The following is a 21,531-nucleotide window of genomic DNA, read 5'->3' as shown; positions in this document are numbered from 1 at the left end:
CGATTCATTCCTCAGTTTCCTGGTTAGTCCCACGCAACAGTTTTAGATCATCATAATTCATTAACCAGCAGTTTACAACACTGCAAACTAGTATCAAACATTTGAACTACGTAATAAACAAAAGTAAGGCATATAACACTATCTAACTAAATATCTACCTAAAGTTTATAAAAACCATTAAACCCATAGTGCATAATAAAGTTACTTTAGTACTTAATTTTCAGGGAGAGTCCCAGGATTTAAAGAATTGTTGGTAACTATGATTAAAGCATTGATGCATCAACCATCGTGGGATTTATTACATTTATGCAGCACTCTAACATGATTCTGATTGCCACCCCCTACCTTATATCACTATAGTTTATATTTACATCTCAGTCTATGTTGTGGCAAATAATTGTACGCAACAGTTAGCAGTAACTATAACAAAGTCCCAGGCATGTGGTACAGCTACATGCCATCACCTTTATCTGAACAAGATGGTTTGAGGAGGGCTGAGTCAGCAGCTATATCTTCAGGATTATGGTTATGACTATTTCCATTCCTGAATGTGGGACTAAAACTGATTTTTTTTCTTTCTATATTCTGTAAGGTGCGTTGTCTTCCTTTTCCTTGTCAGAACACCTCTGGTTAATTGAAAAAAAAATGTTTTTGTGCCAGTTGTCTCCGGCCTATCAAAATTTCACACTGCCAGAAGGAGTCTCTTAAAAGGGACAGGTACCTGCAAGGGTCAGAGCAGCACTGATGTCACCTCTATAGATTTTTTTATTGAGTGTGTTAATGTAGTTTATATAGTCTTATATGTATGCCTATATATATATACGTGGTTAGTTCTGCTATGTTTAAAATGTATTTTAAATGGTCTACTGAATTGAATTAAACAATCCATTCACCCTAAATTCCATTTAGGGTGAATGGACTTGGATGCATGCTGCTGTGCGTAGTTGTGATAGATGTGGAATAATTATAACCATTAACTGACAACTATAATTAACTGACAAACTTAGAGCTTGCATGTCTGAAGCAGGTGCAACTTCAGTACCGTAATGATCAGGGGCGGATTGACCATAGACCTTACAGGGAAGTTTCCCGGTAGGCCGATGGCTTAACGAGGCCACCTGGAGGCCACCTCAGATTTTCCTGGGGGGCGCGTTTGGATGCGGCGGGGGGAGGCACGTACAGGAAAGCAATCTAAAATATTGGTGTTCAGTGGGCAGCAACAGGCAGCCAATTGCTAGGCTCCCACGGTGCTGTTCGGCAGACAGGAAGTCTGACTTCACTTCCTGTCTGATGTGAGAAGAGACGCTGCTCAGAGCAACTGAAGGTAAGTGAGGGGGGCTTAGTATACTATACTATACTAAGGGGGGCTACCTATACTATACTAAGGGGGGCTACCTATACTATACTAAGGGGGGTCCTATACTAAGGGGGACTATCTATACTATGCTATACTAAGGGGTGGCTGCCTATACTATACTAAGGGGAGCTACCTATACTATCTATACTAAGGGGGGCTACCTATACTATACTAAGGGGGGCTACCTATACTATACTATACTAAGGGGTGGCTGCCTATACTATACTAAGGGGAGCTACCTATACTATACTAAGGTGGGTTACCTATACTATACTATACTATACTAAGGGGGGCTACCTATACTATACTAAGGGGGGGTCCTATACTATACTAAGGGGGACTATCTATACTATGCTATACTAAGGGGTGGCTGCCTATACTATACTAAGGGGGGCTACCTATACTATACTAAGGGGGGTTACCTATACTATACTATACTAAGGGGGGCTACCTATACTATACTAAGGGGGACTATCTATACTATGCTATACTAAGGGGAGCTACCTATACTATACTAAGGTGGGTTACCTATACTATACTATACTATACTAAGGGGAGCTACCTATACTATACTAAGGTGGGTTACCTATACTATACTATACTAAGGGGGGCTACCTATACTATACTAAGGGGGGCAACCTATACTATACTATACTAAGGGGGGCTACCTATACTATACTATTGGGGGGCTACCTATACTATACTATACTAAGAGGGGGCTGCCTATAGTATACTATACATTTGCCCTGCATGGCTTTAGAGATGACCCACTGTGTGTAAAGTCATCACATCTAGGTTTTCCTAAATGTTACTACAACCAAATTCCTGTAGTTCTAAATCCCGCCTACTTTTGTGTTGGCCCCACCCACAGTTATTTTGGTCCCGCCGACATGAGGCCACTTCAATAATTTTTTCCAGGGCCACTTTAAGTTCCCAATCCGCCCCTGGTAATGATCATCATATATATCATCATCATCATCATCATCATCCTCCTGATCACATCAGCAACTACAGTAGATGTAGTTTGAGCTGCCATCATGGTTGCCAGGCATTGTGTTTTACTCCCAAAAGAGACAAGGATGCCTTCATATCCATTTGATCGATCAGGGACAATTAGACAGAAGATTGTGAGTTGGTGGGGCAGGCAATTTTTTATGCTTCTCTGTGTGCCAAAAGGGAGCTTTTTCTAACTCAGTGTTGGTTTCCTCTAAAATTGTCAGCACTTGACAACTTCGCAAACACTTTTTGAAAAGTGGTTGTCTTATGAAATTTAATTTTATGAGGCATTGTCACCAGTATCTACACATAAAGATTACTTTGCGTTTTGTACAATAGACAAATATTTGCTACCCACATTTTGTGGAATTTAAATATATTTGATGAGGACACATCAGTGACATTTTTCTTTTCTTCATTGCCACTGACACTAGCATTGCTGCTTTTACAATTGCACATCATTAAGTACATTGCACAGAGCACATTTGCCTGCTGTGGAGTATTGGATAGGAGTAAATGTTCATCATCATTCTCTGAGGATAACTATCACACTGCAGCACTACTCTCTCATGAACTTCATTCTCCAACTGCTGTAAATAACCACCATGGCTTACGTGGATTCATTTTCACTATTGCTAGGATCTTACATGCTGTCCTCAAAGTCTGCAGATGTATGACTAAATGAAGATGTGTCACAGTTTGCTAAATAAGACAATAACCAGAAGATGAGATGGCTAGTCCATAATTTGATGTGTTTGACTCCGATCTACAAAAATCCTGTTTTGCCTAAAGGAAAATGTGTCATTTTCTTTTGGCTACTATTCTATGCTTTATGCATGTCAATCTCTAAAGTGACTTATAGTTGAAACAAGTAGACTGCATTAGAAGCAGGGGGGGGGGGGGGGGGGCGGGGGTTAAACTGACTAGTACATCAAAAATTGTTCATTGTGCCAGTCAATATGAAAAACATATCAGGTGAGTTCATAATGCATTGTCTGTGTATTACTTTACAGTATCTGTATACAATAAGATAGGCGAGTTAATCCTGGCAAGATCTTTGCAGGCTGCATAAATAAACAGAGGACAGGAATGAACAGAGACAATGTACATAAAGTGAGATAACTATCAGCAGCTGCAGGAGAGAAAGATAAGGAGACTGAACCCAATACATTCCAATTAGATTTAAGAAGGTAACAGGTTATATTTCCCTTCATCACTAATGTTCCAAGTGGCTTTATTAGTGTCGGTGTTGCACAGGTGATTTACTTATGACAAATACAAATTAAAGAAAATCTGTTAGCAGGATTTCATGTGGGTTTTATAGACGGTCCACTTCATGAAAGCAGAGAACATAAAATATACCTACCCATGATCATCATTACCATTTATTTATATAGCGCCACTGATTCTGCAGCGCTGTACAGAGACCTCACTCACATCAGTCCCTGCCCCATTGGAGCTTACAGTCTAAATTCCCTAACATACACACACAGACAGAGACTATGGTCAATTTGTTAGCAGCCAATTAACCTACTAGTATGTTTTTGGAGTGTGGGAGGAAACCGGAGCACCCGGAGGAAACCCACGCAAACACGGGGAGAACATACAAACTCCACACAGATAAGGCCATGGACGGGAATTGAACTCATGACCCCAGCGCTGTGAGGCAGAAGTGCTAACCACTTAACCATCATGCTGCCCATCCGATATACTACAAAGTAATGAAATGAAGCAGCGAACTTTAGAATCAGTCATAGATTACAGTTTCAGAAGACAAACCTCTCTTCACAGATGTATATACATAAGTATTCACTCTTCTCTATCCTCAGAAGGGAGACTTTATTGGGAATGTTAATCACTACATAGAGTACTGTGCATCAAATGACTTAAAATATGTTCTATCTGCAGCACATACAAGAGAAGACCATTTTCTTCAGTTGCGGTTGCTAGGCAGGTAAGTTGACTGGACATGCACAGAAATGCGTTTCTGAGATACCTAACTGGCCGTGATTAATGCATACTAATGGTATAGCCTGTGAGTATGTACAGCAGGTGCAGTGGTTGCCAATTAAATAGCATTAGTGGACAGTTCATTGATCCCTATGGTGTGCATGACCCAAATGTTGCCAAGTATTTTCAGAAGGATTAAACTCTGGATTGCATATTACCTACCAGGCTATGGGCTGTTTTGTATATTACAGACTCCCACAGAATGGGACCAGCAATGCATACTAACACCCAGAGAATGGGGTATGTATTGTACACTAGTCAGCAGACAATTGGATCTATATTCTACAGTGGCCACAGGAATTGCATAGTGGCCAAAATTTTACAATATTTTCCAGGCGCACCTCTGCTGCTGAGGAATGCTGAGTGCATCTATGCGCATTCCTTCTTTGTTGGACCTTGAAGCATTAGAATACCAGAATCGGGTCATGTTCACTAAATTTGTTAATATCGTACTCTTAATTAAAAAAATATTAAATTATAAAGCATAACATGTAAGAATATCATCTAACATGTAAGAGTAATTGCATTGTGTCAAAACTGGAAAAGAGAGACTTTCCAGGAACAAATCTATAAAACCTGGGACCGTCCATAGAAATTAGGGACAATTGACAACTATGGAATGGGATCAGTCACTGTAATGGGATTGTGTTTAGGGTCTCTTCCTGGTTAGGTTGTAGGACCATTGAGTATAATGTATTTATCGCAATGGTCAACATAAAACAAAGGACTGGTACAAGTGTATTTTGGCACCATCACCTGTGTCTGTGAACTAAATAGCTGTGCCTGTTTCTGACATTTATACTTACACTGGCATTTTATTACTACTACTTTTAGGAACAGAGATACGAGAATCAGAACTGGATATCTATCCAGGGTACCTAGCACTGCACTCAATGTCATTGCTTTGTGTCTAAACAAAGCGGATAATCAACTTTAAAGTATTGGTTCATACATAACTGCTAGTAGTGATAGGGAAGAAATCTGCACGCACTCAAATTTATTGCTAGACAATGTATTTGGGAGCTGCCAAAACCAAAGAGGTGTCCAGCCTCTAATTAATAGTTAGGAATTCAATATAGAAGTTGGCTGGATCCAACTATACCCTCACAGTTCGACATGGATTCTGTAATACAATTTATTCTTAACACATAACCACCTGCAACTTCTTCAACATGCTTTGCTTCATTTGTCTTTCATCATCAGGTGTATTACTATGAACCTATATATTATCTAGGGAGATGATTATGTCTGTTGCTTTTAGACAGATTACAGCTCAGCTCAACTCTTTGGATAAGACTGCATCCATAGAGCAGATATGTGATGTGTCCAAGGACAAGACAATCAACAAATCTGCCTAGATGATATAAAAGAATTGTTGCAAAAACATGGAAAATAAAACAATGCATATCGTACAAGGTACATGAGGGAATGTACATGAGGGAATGTATCATCAGTAAAAGCATTTTAATTACGGCTTTATCTTTCTGCAAGACATGACACCAATGGTCTAACTCAATTTGCTTTTCTTGTGTCTAATACTACTGGGATTTTCTTTTTTTATTTCTAGTAATGTATCTGCAGTTTCTATGTCTATTTTTCTTGTCACTAAAATAAATTTATAAAATAAAATAAAACCTCTTCCGAAATCCAAAAAAAAGGTCTAAAGTACAACAGCTACGGTGAGGCACAAATGTCTTTCATTAGTACAGACATGGTCTAGTAATGTGAAGGGTGATTTCAAATATATGTCTGGAATGTTTAGAGTTGCAGATGTTCCGATGATTGCAGCACAGACTGCTCAATAAAACGTCAGGTTTGTCGAAAAGACTTAAGAAAAAAAAAAGAAAAAAGACATACGCTGAAGTTATAGCAATAACAATACCACTGAAGCAGAATTATATAAAGTAATAGCTCACGATGCACTTTTCGCAGACTTATATTTAAAGTTACCTACAAGCTTTATTTTAAAAGTCCACTAAACCAATGTTACAAGTGTCAGAAGCTTATAAGAACTGAAGATATGCGATAAAGTTGTTATTCAGGGGAGATGTTTTTCCTATACACATCAGACCAGAGCTGGACTGGGACTGTTCTCACCTAAACTTAAGCAAGATATTGCTCAGCATAGTAGTGTCACCAAGTATCACTCATTGGCCATGTGAGTATTGTGTCTATATTTACCACCGCTGACCCAGAACACCTGTAAGGGGTCCAGACATCTTATGTAATTCTATTTTGTAGTTTTATTTAAAACGGGAAGTATCTGGACTTCTATCATTTTCTATTTGCAAATATCAAATTCTATAGTTTTGGGTTTTTTTTTGTAAACCTTTGTGTCACCATAATGTTCTCAGTACTTTAATGTTATTCTGGAATTATCATTAGATAAATTGCTTCACCAATCAGGTATTGTAGCTCACACAGAGGTTAGCATTACTGCCACACTAATGCTGTGGGCAACCAGGGCGATATCGGTATGGAGTTAGTATGCTCTCCCTGTGTTTGCATGGGAGTCCTCTGGGTGCTTTGTTTTGCTCCCACAGCCCAAAAACATACTGGCAGTTTAATTGGTTGCTGACAAAATGAACCCTGTGATAGATAATTTAGACTGTTAGCTCCTGTGAGGCAGAGCGTGAATGATTCAATATAAAAAGAAGTCATCTTGGTAATCCTTCCTGCTGCTGTAGCTTCAGGTCCACTAGAGCTCACTTTTAACATTGCAATCAGGTGCTGAAATCGCACAAACCACAATCAAACAGTCAGCTTTTATCTGTCTAGTGCATGCGAGTAGTTATTATGTGCAAACTATGCACCTAAATGCAGTTAGTAACTGAGCCCTAGGGGTATATTTAGTAAACTGCAGGTTTGAAAAAGTGGAGATGTTGCCTATAGCAACTAGATTCTAGTTGTTTATTTAGTACATTCTACAAAATGACAGCTAGAATCTGATTGGTTGCTATAGACAACATCTCCACATTTTTCAAACCCCACAGTTTAGTAAATATACCTCCTAGTGTCCGCGCTCTGGGTCTTGGTATACAGTTTGTGACTGTGAATTAATAGGACTTGTCCACTCTTTCTCACCTTCAATCTAGCGGATGAGCGAAGGGACTTGTATCTGGACCTGATCAAAGTTGGCAGAAAGCTCCATTACACCCCCAGATAAGGCTACAGCTTCCACAGACTGAGGACTGGACAGGTAATCCAAATCTGCTAGGACAGGAGTTGAGCAGTCAATGCCCCAGTACTGAAGCCATCTAGTCAGGTGCACAACTCTCATCTAAACAGATTAAATCTTTAGGAAGGTTCCACTTTCCTGACGCCGAGAGCTATAGCCTCTCTCTCAGCTGTCCAACGCTCTATACGCCAGATCCTGAAATCTTCAGCTGGAAGGGGTCATTATAATTACACTGGTTACAAAATGTTTACATTTAGGAAGTTTAATTCTTATGTGCTGCGAATTATAAAAGGAATTGTGTTGAGTCTACATGATATGTGTCAAAAGATCCAGAGCTGCAGTCATGTTAATTTCTTTTTTTTCTTCGTTTTGTTTTATTTGCATTGTATATTATAATGCATCCATCACTGTCAAGACTGTAAAGGTATCAGAAAATAGCTTTAATTACGAAGGAGGTTTATTTGCAATGTAACCCTAACCTCCAGGATTATGCAAAGGTTATTATGATTTTTTGTTATTTATCACCAATAGACAATATATAATTTCAAATGTATTAATGCTTAACTGTCTCTTACTGTGCACTTAAAACAATGCAGCTGCTCTATGCAATACTGTGTAAGAAATTGGATGTATGTAAAATAATAAAGGATTATAATTCAAACCAAAGATGCACACAATATTTACAATAATTAATGAAAAAGTCCCTCAAAAGTGCTATAGGTAACAGACATAATAAAACACAAAATTATCAGCTACTTATAAGAGTCTTTACCTGGTCACTGACCCAAGGATATAAAGGGAAAAGATAGCACTGAGCCATTGATACTTTTTAAAGTCACTTGCATACCTATCTCATACATGATCACTGCTTCAAAAAAGTATAAACAACAAAACATTTCCAGCAATACAAGTTCCAGCAGACAGAGGTTGCCTGCTGTATACTAAAAGTCATATTACTATGCACTAATTCCACAAAACTCATCTTTGTTAGTTCACAGGAACAAATGTCCTTACCTTAACACTCCCACCGTCGTAATCAAATGCCTGCAGAAGATGCAAAGACACCACAAAAAAGCTTGTAACGCCCCACACGCAAGTCATATTGGCATGTAGGATTTCCAATAATTAGGAGCTGGATAAGGTACAGCTGCAGATACCTATTTTAATGTACATGGTGTTAAAACATCCCATAAGAGAAAAAAAATTTTTTTTTGCTGAAAGCTATTCCAGTAATTACAGGAAGAGATAATTGTCGGCCAGAAATAGAACAGCTGTAAAATGATTTATGCAGATTTACGTCGGTTTCCTTTCTTTTGAAACATAATGCAGACAGATGGACAGTTAGGTCAGTGGTCGTAGAGTATCCTCAAAGCACCTACTTAGGAATCAGCTCTTCAATGATTATATGCAACAGAAGCTTCATGGTGATGTTTGTAATACAGGAGAGAAAGTATTTGTAGCAAGGAACAGCAGTTATCCAAACTCTGGATTAAAAGTTTCTTTACAGCGTTGAAGGAAGCATGTGTGTTCAATCTGATACACAGCTTGGCAGAAGAGGCAGACAAACGTTGGCTTTTCTCCCACTCAGAGTCTTAGCTGATCACAATAGCCAATAGGATTGCAGTGTTTCACTAAATTAGTTTCTCTATATTATTATATCAAACCAGGATACCTAAAGCTGGGCAGCTCAACGTGACACAGACAGGACTCCCAATGAAATATATTTTTTATTTTTTTTTCTATAATGACATATTACAGCATGCAAACAATGTTTTGGTATAGTAAGATATTTTTTCATGCAAACAATGTAACAGTAAAAAAAGGTATAAAAATATTTTATAGTTGTCTTATTGACTTGCATACGTTTGTTTTCTAGATAGGAATGCCTTCAGTGGTCCCGTCACTAACATATCAAAGCACAACTAAGGATTCAGAGTTGTTGGGCTTTTATTTTGTTGTGGGTATTATTTACTACTAAGAAAGTTGAAAATATTTTTAAAAAGCTAGTTCATATTTTCCCCCATTAAAGTGCATCCATCAGCTCCATATAGTGGAAGCAGCCATTCTCCAGACTGAATCAATGTACATGAGAATGCCGTCTATCAATTTATTAACAACTAGTGACGAGTGAGGCAAGGAGTGATGTCACTACTTTCGAGTAACTTGGTTGGCTGAAGATTGGGTTTGGTTAGTGCCAAAGACATTGGCAGGTCTTCAACATTTACAGACACATTCTAGAAAGCATTCAGCAATACACACAAAATATACTATTATTGAGGCTAAAAAGGTAAGCTATGTCCTAATTATTATGAGATGGTACAATGTGCCATATTTATAATTATAACTTCAGTTTTTGGTACAGGAACTCTTCATTTTATTTATTCCCAATTTTTGATTTCCATGTTTTAGCTTTTTCAAATCCATTTTTGTTCATGTTGTAGTCTTCAAGGGTCTGTGCAATTTCCTGCGCTGTATTCATCACAAATGGACCTTAAAATAAAATATATAAAGCACTTATCATAAGTATGAAATATAACAATTAACGAGTATTATTATGTTATGTTGCAACAAATTCATTCATGCTCCAAATGGGTTCTCCACCTCTGAACGTCTAATTAATTGACGCGTCCCCTTCCAAATTTTACTAAAGACATTGCTCTATATTTACAGCTTCACTCTGATGATATAAAGATATTGCAAAAGAGCACAGACAGATGTTTCAAGGACACAGTTCTGCACTGGATACAACTGTGTTCCACTTCCAAGTGCAACGCAAGTAAAAGTACACTCTGATTATAGAATATGGCTGAAAATCACAGAAGATAAAAAATGCAATATATTAAAAAAAACCTACAGGTAAAAGCAATACAATACAATATAGGTAAAAGAAATACATAATGCAAGTCATATGAAGGTGAAAAATCCCCTTTAAATATTAAATAAGGATTTGTCCGACTGTGCATCAACATTTACATTACTCTCCCCAAATAATAACTGGTCAAAATGATAAAACATAGTTTGTAACTAAAGCTGGGTACACACTACACGGTTTTCAACCAATAATAGGCTAAATCAGTCGACATACGACCGCTCGTTCAAAAGTCGGGTCAGTGTGTGCAGTGACACGATGGTCGAAAGTCTACCCAAATGGACGATTGTCGCCTCATTTGGTTGGTCGTACCGTTTAATATTTTCGTTCCAATCTCGTTTCCATTGTGTAGTGTGTATAAACTTCCGACCGATCCACAACAGTGAGTACGAAATTACAGTCATTGCTCACGACAACATGGCTGTAAAAAGTCGCTAAAGGGACGTCCGCTCTTCCCTTTATCGTCCTAAACAAGGCTAGTGTGTATGCAGTCCATGGACCGAGCGATCGGAACATCGATCGCATGTAAAATTGCTCGGCATAAAAAGTTGGTTGAAATTTCTGTAGTGTGTACCCAGCTTTACCAGTGAATTAGAAAATGTTAATTTATGGTGACAAACATTTACTTTAGTTTCTTAGTTTTGTGACCCTCAACTCACCTTCTCTTAACAATATTCAGCCACAAACTAGCGATTAAAAATAGATACACTCCTTTGTCATGTAAATAAGTGTGAACTATTTTGTATAATGTATACTTGTGAATACCCTTTAAAACAATAAATGGGGGCTAAGGCTAGAAGACATCCAAGGGAATGACTCATAAGATTAATCTCTGCAGGTGGATTAGTAGCTTCTGGATTGGATGTACAGAAATAATGTGCAAAACGAAAAAAATAAAAAAAAAACACTCCTTTTGGGGTTTTTTTGTGTTTTTTTTACAGCATCAGTTGCTTTACTGAATAACAATGGTTCCCAGCACTGAGCATACAGCACGCTTTATCATATCAGAAAGAGCTTTACAGTTAAGATGTTCTACAATGCATGGCTAACCCTGCCTTTATGTGCCTTTCACTGCTGGGAAGCTCTGCTCCATAAAGCCCAGCCTAGGTAAATAACTTGTACTTTCAGTAGGGGTGGATGCACACTCTTTACAAGCTAGGTCTGCAATAGTTGTTCTAAGAACTTATTTATTAAGCATATTACACAGATATTCTGTCCATGATTACTCTTTATTTTACTAAAAAGATCAGCGCTGATCCAATTAACCGTGAGGTGTGTTTGCACACAATACCATCAGTTATGGTACAGAAATATCATCCTCATATAAGTATGAGCAAAAATTAGCAAATATTTTAAACTATAAACACTCCGCAGAGACACCCATAGGAACCTCACAGCTAATTGAATCAGTCCCATAGAGGAGAACGGTGGAATGCTTTCTTGCTCACTTGAGGACAACTACGTCAAACTAAGTTTTCTTAAGCAGTGTATGTGGGTTGTTAATGGGGGGCTCCCCTTTCCTGGCCTGTTTGAAGGACAAGATGTAGACTCCTGTCACTTGACAAGTGATCAGCCAATGACTTCTGTACAAACGGTGTTGGCACAGGACACTTTTTAACTGGCAGGAGCACTCATAGATATCTACTGCTCTGAAAAATGTAGTCAGCAACAGCTATTTGTCCAGTAGGAACTCTTTCCTATTTGGGACTACGACTGGTCATACACTGGCTGATCCAGTTCCCTCGTCTGACCTCTGCCAAATTTGGGTATACGTGTACAGAGCACTATTAGTGAGGTCGGATAACGACCACATGGCTGCATCTGATGGCTCAATATCAGATATTGATCAGGATCAGCAGATGTTTTGGGCACAGGAAAAAAGAATCTGCTGTAATTTTCCTCCAAATAGGTCTAAAACAGTCTAATTAACCATCAAAATTGCTGTGAATATGGATAGGGTGAAGCATTATTTCCGACCAGAAAACTCCTTTCACCAGATATGGGGCTTTTTCTTCCTGTAATAAATAACCTCTTATTTCTGAGCAAACAAATGAGTGAATGACAACAGATTGACAAAAACGTCGGATCACACCTAAATTACCGCAGCAGACATATTGCTCTTGAATGTAAGATATGCGGTGGTCCCTCAATGCAAAGCAATACAATACATCAATGCCCTTATTAAAGATGGACGCTGCACACTCTGAACAAAGAAAGTAGGTTTAATGTCATATTGGCAATGTGCCAAATTTGTGACATTTGCCAAATTAGATAATAATTTTAAGAGAATCCCTGATAGAAATGTTATCTTAGGAGATGGAGATAATAAAACAACTTTACATACCATGTTGCACAACAGGCTCCTTTATTGGTTCTCCAGCAATCAAGACAAAGTGGCACAATTCATCGTCCTGCAATATAACAACAACAACAACAACATCATTTTGTTAGTTATCTCCCCAATTATTTAAAGACTTCTCAGCAACATCATTTACTTATGATCTATACTGTGACTATGTCTATTTTTACTATGGCACACTATAGACCGGTCCTTTAGTTACTATGTTTCTAATAAGATGGTTATCTTTCACAAGTAGTGCTTTTCAGTACTGGGTGCAAAATCGCTCATATTTTAATCAGTACTAAAACAAGAAGGATAAAAATAACCAAAAATCTAATTCAGCTTGATACAAATGTATTTATATTACAAACACTTTACACTTTTTTGTAAAGGACAGTAGAATGGTCTGGCTTATAATTGATTTAAGTTTTTATTTGTTCTTGAAATTTAAATTGGTGACAGAGTTATATATTATTTATTTATTATTACCATTTATTTATATAGTGCCACTAATTCCGCAGCGCTGTACAGAGACTCACTCACATCAGTCCCTGCCCCATTGGGGCTTACAGTCTAAATTCCCTAACACACACACACAGACAGGCACACAGACTAGGGTCAATTTGTTAGCAGCCAATTAACCTACCAGTATGTTTTTGGAGTGTGGGCGGAAACCAGAGCACCTGGAGGAAAGCCACGCAAACACGGGGAGAATATACAAACTCCTCACAGATAAGGCCGTGGTCGGGAATTGAACTCATGACCCCAGTGCTGTAAGGCAGAAGTGCTAACCCCTTAGCCACCTTGCTGCCCATATGCTTGAGTGCCTTACGCATAAGTGTTGATTTTCGGCAACCAAAAAAAGGTTATATAGGCAGATCAGGGGCACGGCCAATTAACTTCCTTAGTTCTTTTCTGGGATGAAGGTATGTATACTGTACATCTATATTTCCAAACGGTATGTACTCCGTAAACAGACCTCACCTACTCCCATGACATTGCTGTGATGGAAACACTCCGTAGGATAATTTGTAAATTAAATCAGTTACATTCCTGGCAGTAAATAGTCAGTTAAGCAAGATGGGCTTAATTACTTATTGCAACAGAAACAATTGCTCTGAACCAGAACGTCCCCTTCTAAGTTGTATGAAATATTTATTGTGCTGCAGAATATATTCAACCACAAAGCTATGAGCTATGTCTCTGGGGATGCATACCTGCAGTGCCTTAAACCAGCTTGTTTGAAAAACAATACAGCACAAGTGAGATTCAGATGACATTTGATGACTGGATGGAATTTGAAAGAAAGATATAAAGTCCAAAACTATGTGGATAAAAGAGGTGACTCAACAAGCACTACACAAAGCCATATATATTCTCTACTGAATTCTCTGGATATCTTCAGTAAGGAGAACCTAGCAATGATCAGGCAAATATTTCAAGTGACACTGGTTAATATATTATAGGATGTTGGAATAAAACAGACATATGTACAAAGAATATGAAGGCAGAAGAGAATTCCCTGCACTGAGCAGAGGTGGTCACGTGACTCAGAAGTCATTGGCCCCCGACCTGATGAGATCAGGAGCAGCCCACTAGGGGGGTGAAGGCTTGGTGGGCTGCTGGCGGCCCCGTGGGCAGCACATTCCCCACCGCTGAGCTACAAGGTGCAATTTTACACCTTGCTTTTTAAAACTATGCAACACTGCAGTATAAAAATAAAGCTGCACGATATCTGTGAGCTACATGAGCAAGAAGGGAGTACCGTCTGCATGTGTTTGCCCTGCTGCGTCACTACATGGTTTGTCCAGGTGCAAATCTGCACCGTTTAGCTGGATTTGCTCCTAACTTTAAATGAAGCACTTTGTGTGTGTTTTGCTTTCTTATTATCAGCATAATTTTTAACAATAGTCATATGTTTGTCACATGTATTCTTGAACTGTAAGAATCCTGCCACAAATGCTGGGAGACACTTCCATGGGGTACATTACTAAACTGCGGTTTTGAAAACCATCAGATTCTAGTTTTCATTTATTTAGTACATTCTACAAAATGACAGCTAGAATATGATTGGGTGTTATAGGCAACATCTCCACTTTTTTAAACCCACAGTTTAGTTAATATACCCCATGGATATATCTCCTTTTCTGAAGTAAAGTTCTTCCTAAAATTATCGAACACAATTTTCAAAGTGTCTCTCTTTGTTCTAGAAATCTTATTATAAAACATCATTCCATCCTGACCTCTATACCTTTGATATATTTTAATGCTTCGATCATCTCATATCTGTCCCTATCAGTATAATTATGTTCCTGTTTAATTCAATCAGTTCTTCATAGTATTTTCCTTGTTGTGCCAGTGTCTCCGGTAGTCAATGTGCTGCAACAGACTGTTTTTCAAGTACAGCACAATCATCAAATTAAAGTGAATAAGGCAGCGGTCTTAAATTTTAAAAATAATTCTGTACAATTCTACCTTGTTCTCAAACTGGACACTGTCTTCGTCATCCAGCACGGCGGTGTGGTGAGGCTCAATCTTCTGTTGGGCATCAGTTGGTCCTTAGGAGAAATATACAAGCCACAATTATGATAATAGAAAGAATCCCGAAGTTTCTTGTTGCAAAACAATTTGAAATGCATGCTAAAACTAAATGAGGACAATAGTAGATTTGCTGGAATGCTCATAAACCCCCAATAGAAGTCTAAAGAGACAAAATAAAGAGAAAATATTGCCACAAATAAAGTATATATATATATATATATATATGGGAAAATTAAAATCCTAACAATGAGCCGCCTGACACCACTGCAATGTCCCGCTGCATTCATTATCTGGTACTGTGTTACTGGAACGCAGTGGCGGATCTGGGGGGGGGAAGCGACCGGGACAATCCCTTCCCCCCCCAGCAGCTCAAGTCCTTTAAATTTGGGTCCAAGACGCCAATCAAAACGTGTGGAGGGGTCGGGGACAATTGCGGGTGGTGGGTGGGGTTTTCCAGGGCCAGCTAATCAGAATGAAGTAGGGGCGTGATTATGCAAAATCACCCACCCCACACCCCCCCTAAAAATTACGTCTAGGTCCGCCCCTGCCGGAACAGCACAGATTTTGCAATGTTACATCACCGCGGAGCGCTTCTCGCGACAATTATGAAAGCATTGCGTGGCACATATTGAATCTCCCATTAAGAGACAAAACTAAGAAAAATTTTAAGTGAAATTTCATAACATGCCTTTAAGTGCTCATGCCACTCATACACAATGGAGGCAGTCATATTGTATGCTATTCCAATAATCATTAGTTTCCAGCCTATCAATTTAGCAGGAACTAGTGACATCACATGACAGGCACTTCATGATGAAATATGGATGAGACGCTAGTTCCTAGTGAATTGATAGGCTACATACTCATTAATACTGGTTCAAAACGTCTGGCGTCATAGCCTGTAGGTGACATTCTCATTAAGGTTAAATTCCTATTACCTCAGCAATTATATTACTTCAGTGATGTAACTAGTTCCTAGAGAATTGATAGGGGAAATCTTAGTTAACAGCACAAAATGGCTGCCTTCACCGTTTTTAGGTGATAGGTATGTTTTAGCAGTACAAACATGGGTACTGCCCCAATATTATTAGCACAAAGAACTCATATCAGTCTTTCATATTCATTAGAAACTTACCGACATGTATTACACCATGCAATGTATAGATGAAGGCAGTCCATCCTGCAAAGTAACGTGAAAGAAGAGTGTAAATTTACACAAATCAACAAAACTGCATTTTCTACAGGCTCCATGCAAAATGTTATCTGCAAAAAGTGAAGTGGGCTACAGAAGATGAGGTTTTGAGGATTGGCCCAAAAAAAACAAAACCAAACATGTCTAGTTTAAGGTTTATCATTTTCAGTACTGCGTATTTGCGTAACAATGGATCGGCTATTTTATCTGGAACTATCTTGATTAATCGTGGATAAGAAAAAACCCTGACATCATAGCACTCACCCAGGGCCATATATATATATATATATATATATATATATATATATATATATATATATATATATTATACACAAATTCAGATAAGTACCCTACAAATACATATATGATAGGCTTTGTAGCAGTCTATGACATTATAATAAATTTGCATACACTGGTGCAAAACATACATATACACAGTGTGCAACTGTCTTGACTTCCGAATAACACACAATAAAAAAATAACACACAAACATTTTGTTTCTTTTGCCTTAGTAACCAAGGATTGGACTGACCATGATACCAGGTCTATTTAGCTGTATGCCACAATAAATGTTAATCTGCACAGCTTGACCACAAACATCTGCTCCATGTTTATGGCAATTCATATAAATCTACCAACATCTATAAAATTGTGCCTCGTTTGCTATTTAGGATATAAAGTAAGGGCCTATCTGGTGTGACTGTATGCAAATATTTGTGGTTTCTCCTATCAAATAGTTTGAGACTCTGAGGCTATAGATGAGACATCTGTGCTTAAGGATTTAGGGTCATAGGCTCCTGATCAGTGACTGGCAACCTGATGCACTTCAGGGGGTACATTTACTAAACTGCAGGTTTGAAAAAGTGGAGATGTTGCCTATAGCAACCAATCAAATTCTAGCTATCATTTTGTAGAATGTACTAAATAAATGAAACTATAAATAAAACTATAAATAAATGAACTAGAATCTGATTGGTTGCTATAGGCAACATCTCCACTTTTTCAAACCCGCAGTTTGATAAATTTACCCCCAGGAGTTCTCTTCACTTCTCAGTAAGAAGTTAAAACAATACATTTAAAATCAATTAAAGACACCTATGTGTAATAAGCTATAACAAACAAATCTGACAAAAAGCAGGATTGAGCTGGGGCGGCCTCCTGTTACCCAGAACGGCTCCAGATGATACTTGCAGTAGCTGCACACCCTTAAATTGTGACAATGAAAACAGTACAGCATTTTCAAAGCATGTCATTGTATGGTGGCTTGAATGAAGAATAGGAGGCTGGCATGTTAAATAGCACTGAAACATGCAAAATGAAGGGAAAAAGATTATAGTTTGATCAAAGGTTCAAATTTCTTCTTTGTACCTTAACGCCCCAGGGACCAAGGATCTTTAATTCTCCAAAGGTTACGTTAAACATGGAATTCAAAAGATCAGGGGTCAGCTGACCTACATATTTTAGCTCAATTGAAGGTATTATTTTTTCCATTCAACTTTGATGTTCAAAAGCTCTTACACATTGTGTCAAGATAGGTGGAAAACCAATATTATAATGTTCTTTTTAACCGGACATCAATATAATGTGCCACATTTGAAAACAAAGATACTGATAGAAAGAAGTAAAATAAGAATTCAGTTGAAAGAGAAAAACACTTTAAAAGTTATCTAAAAAGATACATAGATATTTCACGTTTGTCTGTCTGTCTGTGTCTGTGTGTGTATATGTTATGGAATTTAGACTGTAAGCCCCAATGGGACAGGGACTGATGTCAGTGAGTTCTCTGTACAGCGCTGCGGAATTAGTGGCGCTATATAAATAATAATAAATAAAATAAAAATAATGCAATAGGACATAAAGAGGATCCAAAAGGGCCCAATCAGTCCAAGGGATCCGACTACAAAGACAGGCCTGGTGATAAATGAAAGCTTAATCTAAAACTGCTTTACTCAGTGTGAAACTACAGCGACCGCAGTGAGGACAGATACTACTGGACCTGCCAATGCCACATTCTGCCCCTGGCTCTACTGATCATTTGCCAGTTCTGAATATGTTTATATGACTGAATTTCAGGTTCCATGCCTCGTCTGTATTATGAGATTGAAACATTGGCACCCATGGTTTCAGCTTATAGTACAGGATTGCCCATTCAGCCACACCACAATGTTTATAATATAGCCCTTGGAATAAGAAAAAAGATCAATATTATAGACAAAGCCAATCTACAACAGAGTTCACTCAAAGCCAGACCTTATTCAAGACTATCCTAAATTGTACTTATGTCCTAAAAGCCAGGGGCATACATCCCACATTTAATACACCAACCATCTTATATCTTTATTTTGCAATACAATTTAGATATACATCCTATTAATCTACTTACTTCCTCTTAGGCCAGCACTTATTACAGATTTATAAACATTCTGTAGGCCCTTTGCACTATACTCTGACCAATCAATCTGGGGGAATCTTCCCACTTAACACCAGATATGTTATTTGTGAATGAAGAATTATACAAGATGGTAATTCTGCCCTTGGAAAAATAATGCACCAAAGAAAAGATTGTGGATAAGCCAGAAACTGCATCAAAGTTTTGCATGTTCACAGTAGCACAAATGGGCAATTGCCAATATTGTTCATTGTCATATCTTAGGAGTATCCCTCCTTTGTAGCCCTCATATCAGCAACTCTCTGTAAGCCACTGTTATACAAACTGCGAACAATTCTGAAATCAACTCCATTTAAAACCTTGGGTTTCCTATTGTCATGACTGTAGTATATCATTCTTGTTGTATTGTTTGCCTAACTTGTGCTCCTATCTCCCTCTGTTGGTTGCTCATCATAGACTGGTATTATATAGTGAGAATATAATGGCACATTTAAATAGCTGTGTGTCACTGGCCTGGTCTCTGTGTATAAATCCATCAATTCACATATGTAAGTCTGCAAAGTTGTCACCCGAAACTCTGCTTAGTTAAAGAGCACCTACCTCCTAATATGGCAAACTGTGACAGAAGTGCAAGAGAGGACACCTCCCAACTGTCCATTTGAGGTCAGGAAGTTGGAAGTTATCTCCCATTAACGTTGCTCTGCATAGCTCTGCTTCCGTAGAACTTTATTGTGAGCTATTGAAGGACTTAGACTTCAGGCAATAATGGAATTACACTTTAGGTAACATTGGTGGATGCCATAGGAAGGTTTAATTACTAAAGGGTTTGTGTAAAAGGTTATATACCCTTTAAAGCAGCTTGTATTTTAGGTGACCACAAGACAGTTGTCTTTAGAGGTCATAGAATCTTTCACCACTTGGTATGTAATTATATGGGCTGAAAAGATCCAGGATAACTGTTTGATGCAAACCCAAAACTGTGCATCATCCCAAGGACATCCTCCTTACTATGAGGCCGATTGCCTGCAAAAGTATTTCTTATTCGTTTCGCCCTAAACATCAAAGATTTACAGTCGGCAAAAATCCTGCTTGGAATATTTTACAACGTTCACTAAAAAAACTAAAAATAATTAGCCTTAGAGTCAAGATAGCTCTATTAATAACCCCTTAATCTCAGGCAATATCTGCAGAATGATTTCAAAAGTGTGCTTTCACCAACAGGCCCCATCCAACCTGATGGAGCTCCAATAATACTGTAAAGATGATATATTGTAAAGGGTGAACTTTGCAAAGCTTTCAGAGACCCAAATAAATTCTCTGCTCTAACTGCATCTAAAGGTTTTTCTACCAAGTAATAAAACAAGGGGATGAATACTTAGGTAATCAGTTCTTGGTTGCCTTTTATGTTTAATTAATTATTTTTTACAGTACAGAGCACTTTCTCCTGATTAGTGGTAAGAATGCCTCAATGAATCTATTTTAATGTGAATGTTTTTTTATAGTCACTTTTAAAGTTTCTATACTTTCATAGAGCTTTAGATTATTTTAAACCTGTTCCAGAATGGTCTGTAAAATTGACAAACGGGGATGATTTTCGGTTACGCTCTGGGAATGTATGGAATCCTGAATGTATTTTTTCCATAGGATGAGTTTGCGTATCGTCTATAAATTTTCCTGTTGGTGCCCTTTAACAAGTCTGGCTGTCACTCTTATCGCACATACTCTTCATGCCACAATCATCTCTCAGCAACAGTTTTCCAGACTTCAGCAAAGCCATATTTCGTCCCAAAAAAGTTCTCTGTTCAGTCTCCCGATTTGTGTATAATAAACCTCGTCTTTGTTTATTGTGCTCAGAGACGTATTTGGAGAGAAGATGGAAAGTATCTTTGCCAGTAAAACATAAAAAGACAAAACACAGGACTTGCTGCAGTGTAAGTTTTGTTTTCACACAGGGGACCATACAGGCACAATGTGTTTATATTCTCCCTCATCATGACATTTATGCCAGGCTCAAATACAGATGTAATAAAAATAAGGATAGGGAATAGTAGAAAAGGTCGCACTAATTGTAAGAAGTGAGAATACCCTCATAATCAGATATTTATAAATTATTTTATCATTTATTCCTGAATAAGGGGTGCATCATAACCCATGGATATGAGTTAAGGAGAAGGAGAGGGGGTTGTTTAGACACCATGCACTCCTCACTCCACCATAACTGGGTAATTGAATAGTGTTGGGGAGTTGTTGAAATAATATAAAACTTAACCTTTATTGTAAAAGAGAAAATGATACATAAGGTAGAGAATTACAATGATAGAGTTTCATGTAGTCTTTTATTTTACCCTCTACGCACACTGACCCCTTTCCTATGACACCCCTGACCCTTGTTCCCACTCCCCTGGACCTTGTCCTCTGTCTCCTCTGTCCCTCTCTTCACTGTAATCATGTCCCTTTGCAGCCTCTCCTTTCTCCACTGGCTTGTTTACAATAAAAACAAGATACATAAAAACATATATGGCATTTTTATTTTTAATGGTACCTATATTTTATTAACACTGAAAAACGTTGATCTTTTGCATGTGAAACCCAAATAACCCCACTCTCCCCCTGAAAAAGATCATAATTTGTCACAGCTTCATTGGTAATAGAGGAGG

The 21,531-nt window shown here is 38.1% G+C and overlaps 2 protein-coding genes across 5 annotated transcripts in view; both read right to left on the bottom strand.

Annotated features, from left to right (window-relative positions):
• VEGFD (vascular endothelial growth factor D) overlaps positions 1-8,649 on the bottom strand; it is a 47,073-nt gene extending 38,424 nt beyond the window's left edge. The window contains exon 1 of the mRNA XM_075196981.1: positions 8,556-8,649. Coding sequence (XP_075053082.1) covers positions 8,556-8,642 — 87 coding nt within the window. The 5' untranslated portion in view covers positions 8,643-8,649. The remainder of the gene's footprint in view (positions 1-8,555) is intronic.
• A 600-nt stretch (positions 8,650-9,249) lies between these two features.
• The window catches only part of PIR (pirin), a 42,026-nt gene continuing 29,744 nt past the window's right edge, over positions 9,250-21,531 (bottom strand). For all 4 annotated transcript variants that reach the window (XM_075196982.1, XM_075196985.1, XM_075196984.1 and 1 more), the window contains exons 7-10: positions 16,428-16,472; positions 15,227-15,309; positions 12,755-12,821; positions 9,250-10,031 (exon numbers count right to left, since the gene is read on the bottom strand). In XM_075196982.1, coding sequence (XP_075053083.1) covers positions 9,916-10,031; positions 12,755-12,821; positions 15,227-15,309; positions 16,428-16,472 — 311 coding nt within the window. In that variant the 3' untranslated portion in view covers positions 9,250-9,915. The remainder of the gene's footprint in view (positions 10,032-12,754; positions 12,822-15,226; positions 15,310-16,427; positions 16,473-21,531) is intronic.

Source organism: Mixophyes fleayi, chromosome 2 (assembly GCF_038048845.1).
Source record: "Mixophyes fleayi isolate aMixFle1 chromosome 2, aMixFle1.hap1, whole genome shotgun sequence".
NCBI classification, from domain to species: Eukaryota; Metazoa; Chordata; class Amphibia; order Anura; family Limnodynastidae; genus Mixophyes; species Mixophyes fleayi.
Note: the sequence above shows the minus strand (reverse complement) of the source record. Positions and strands in the feature narration are given on the sequence as shown.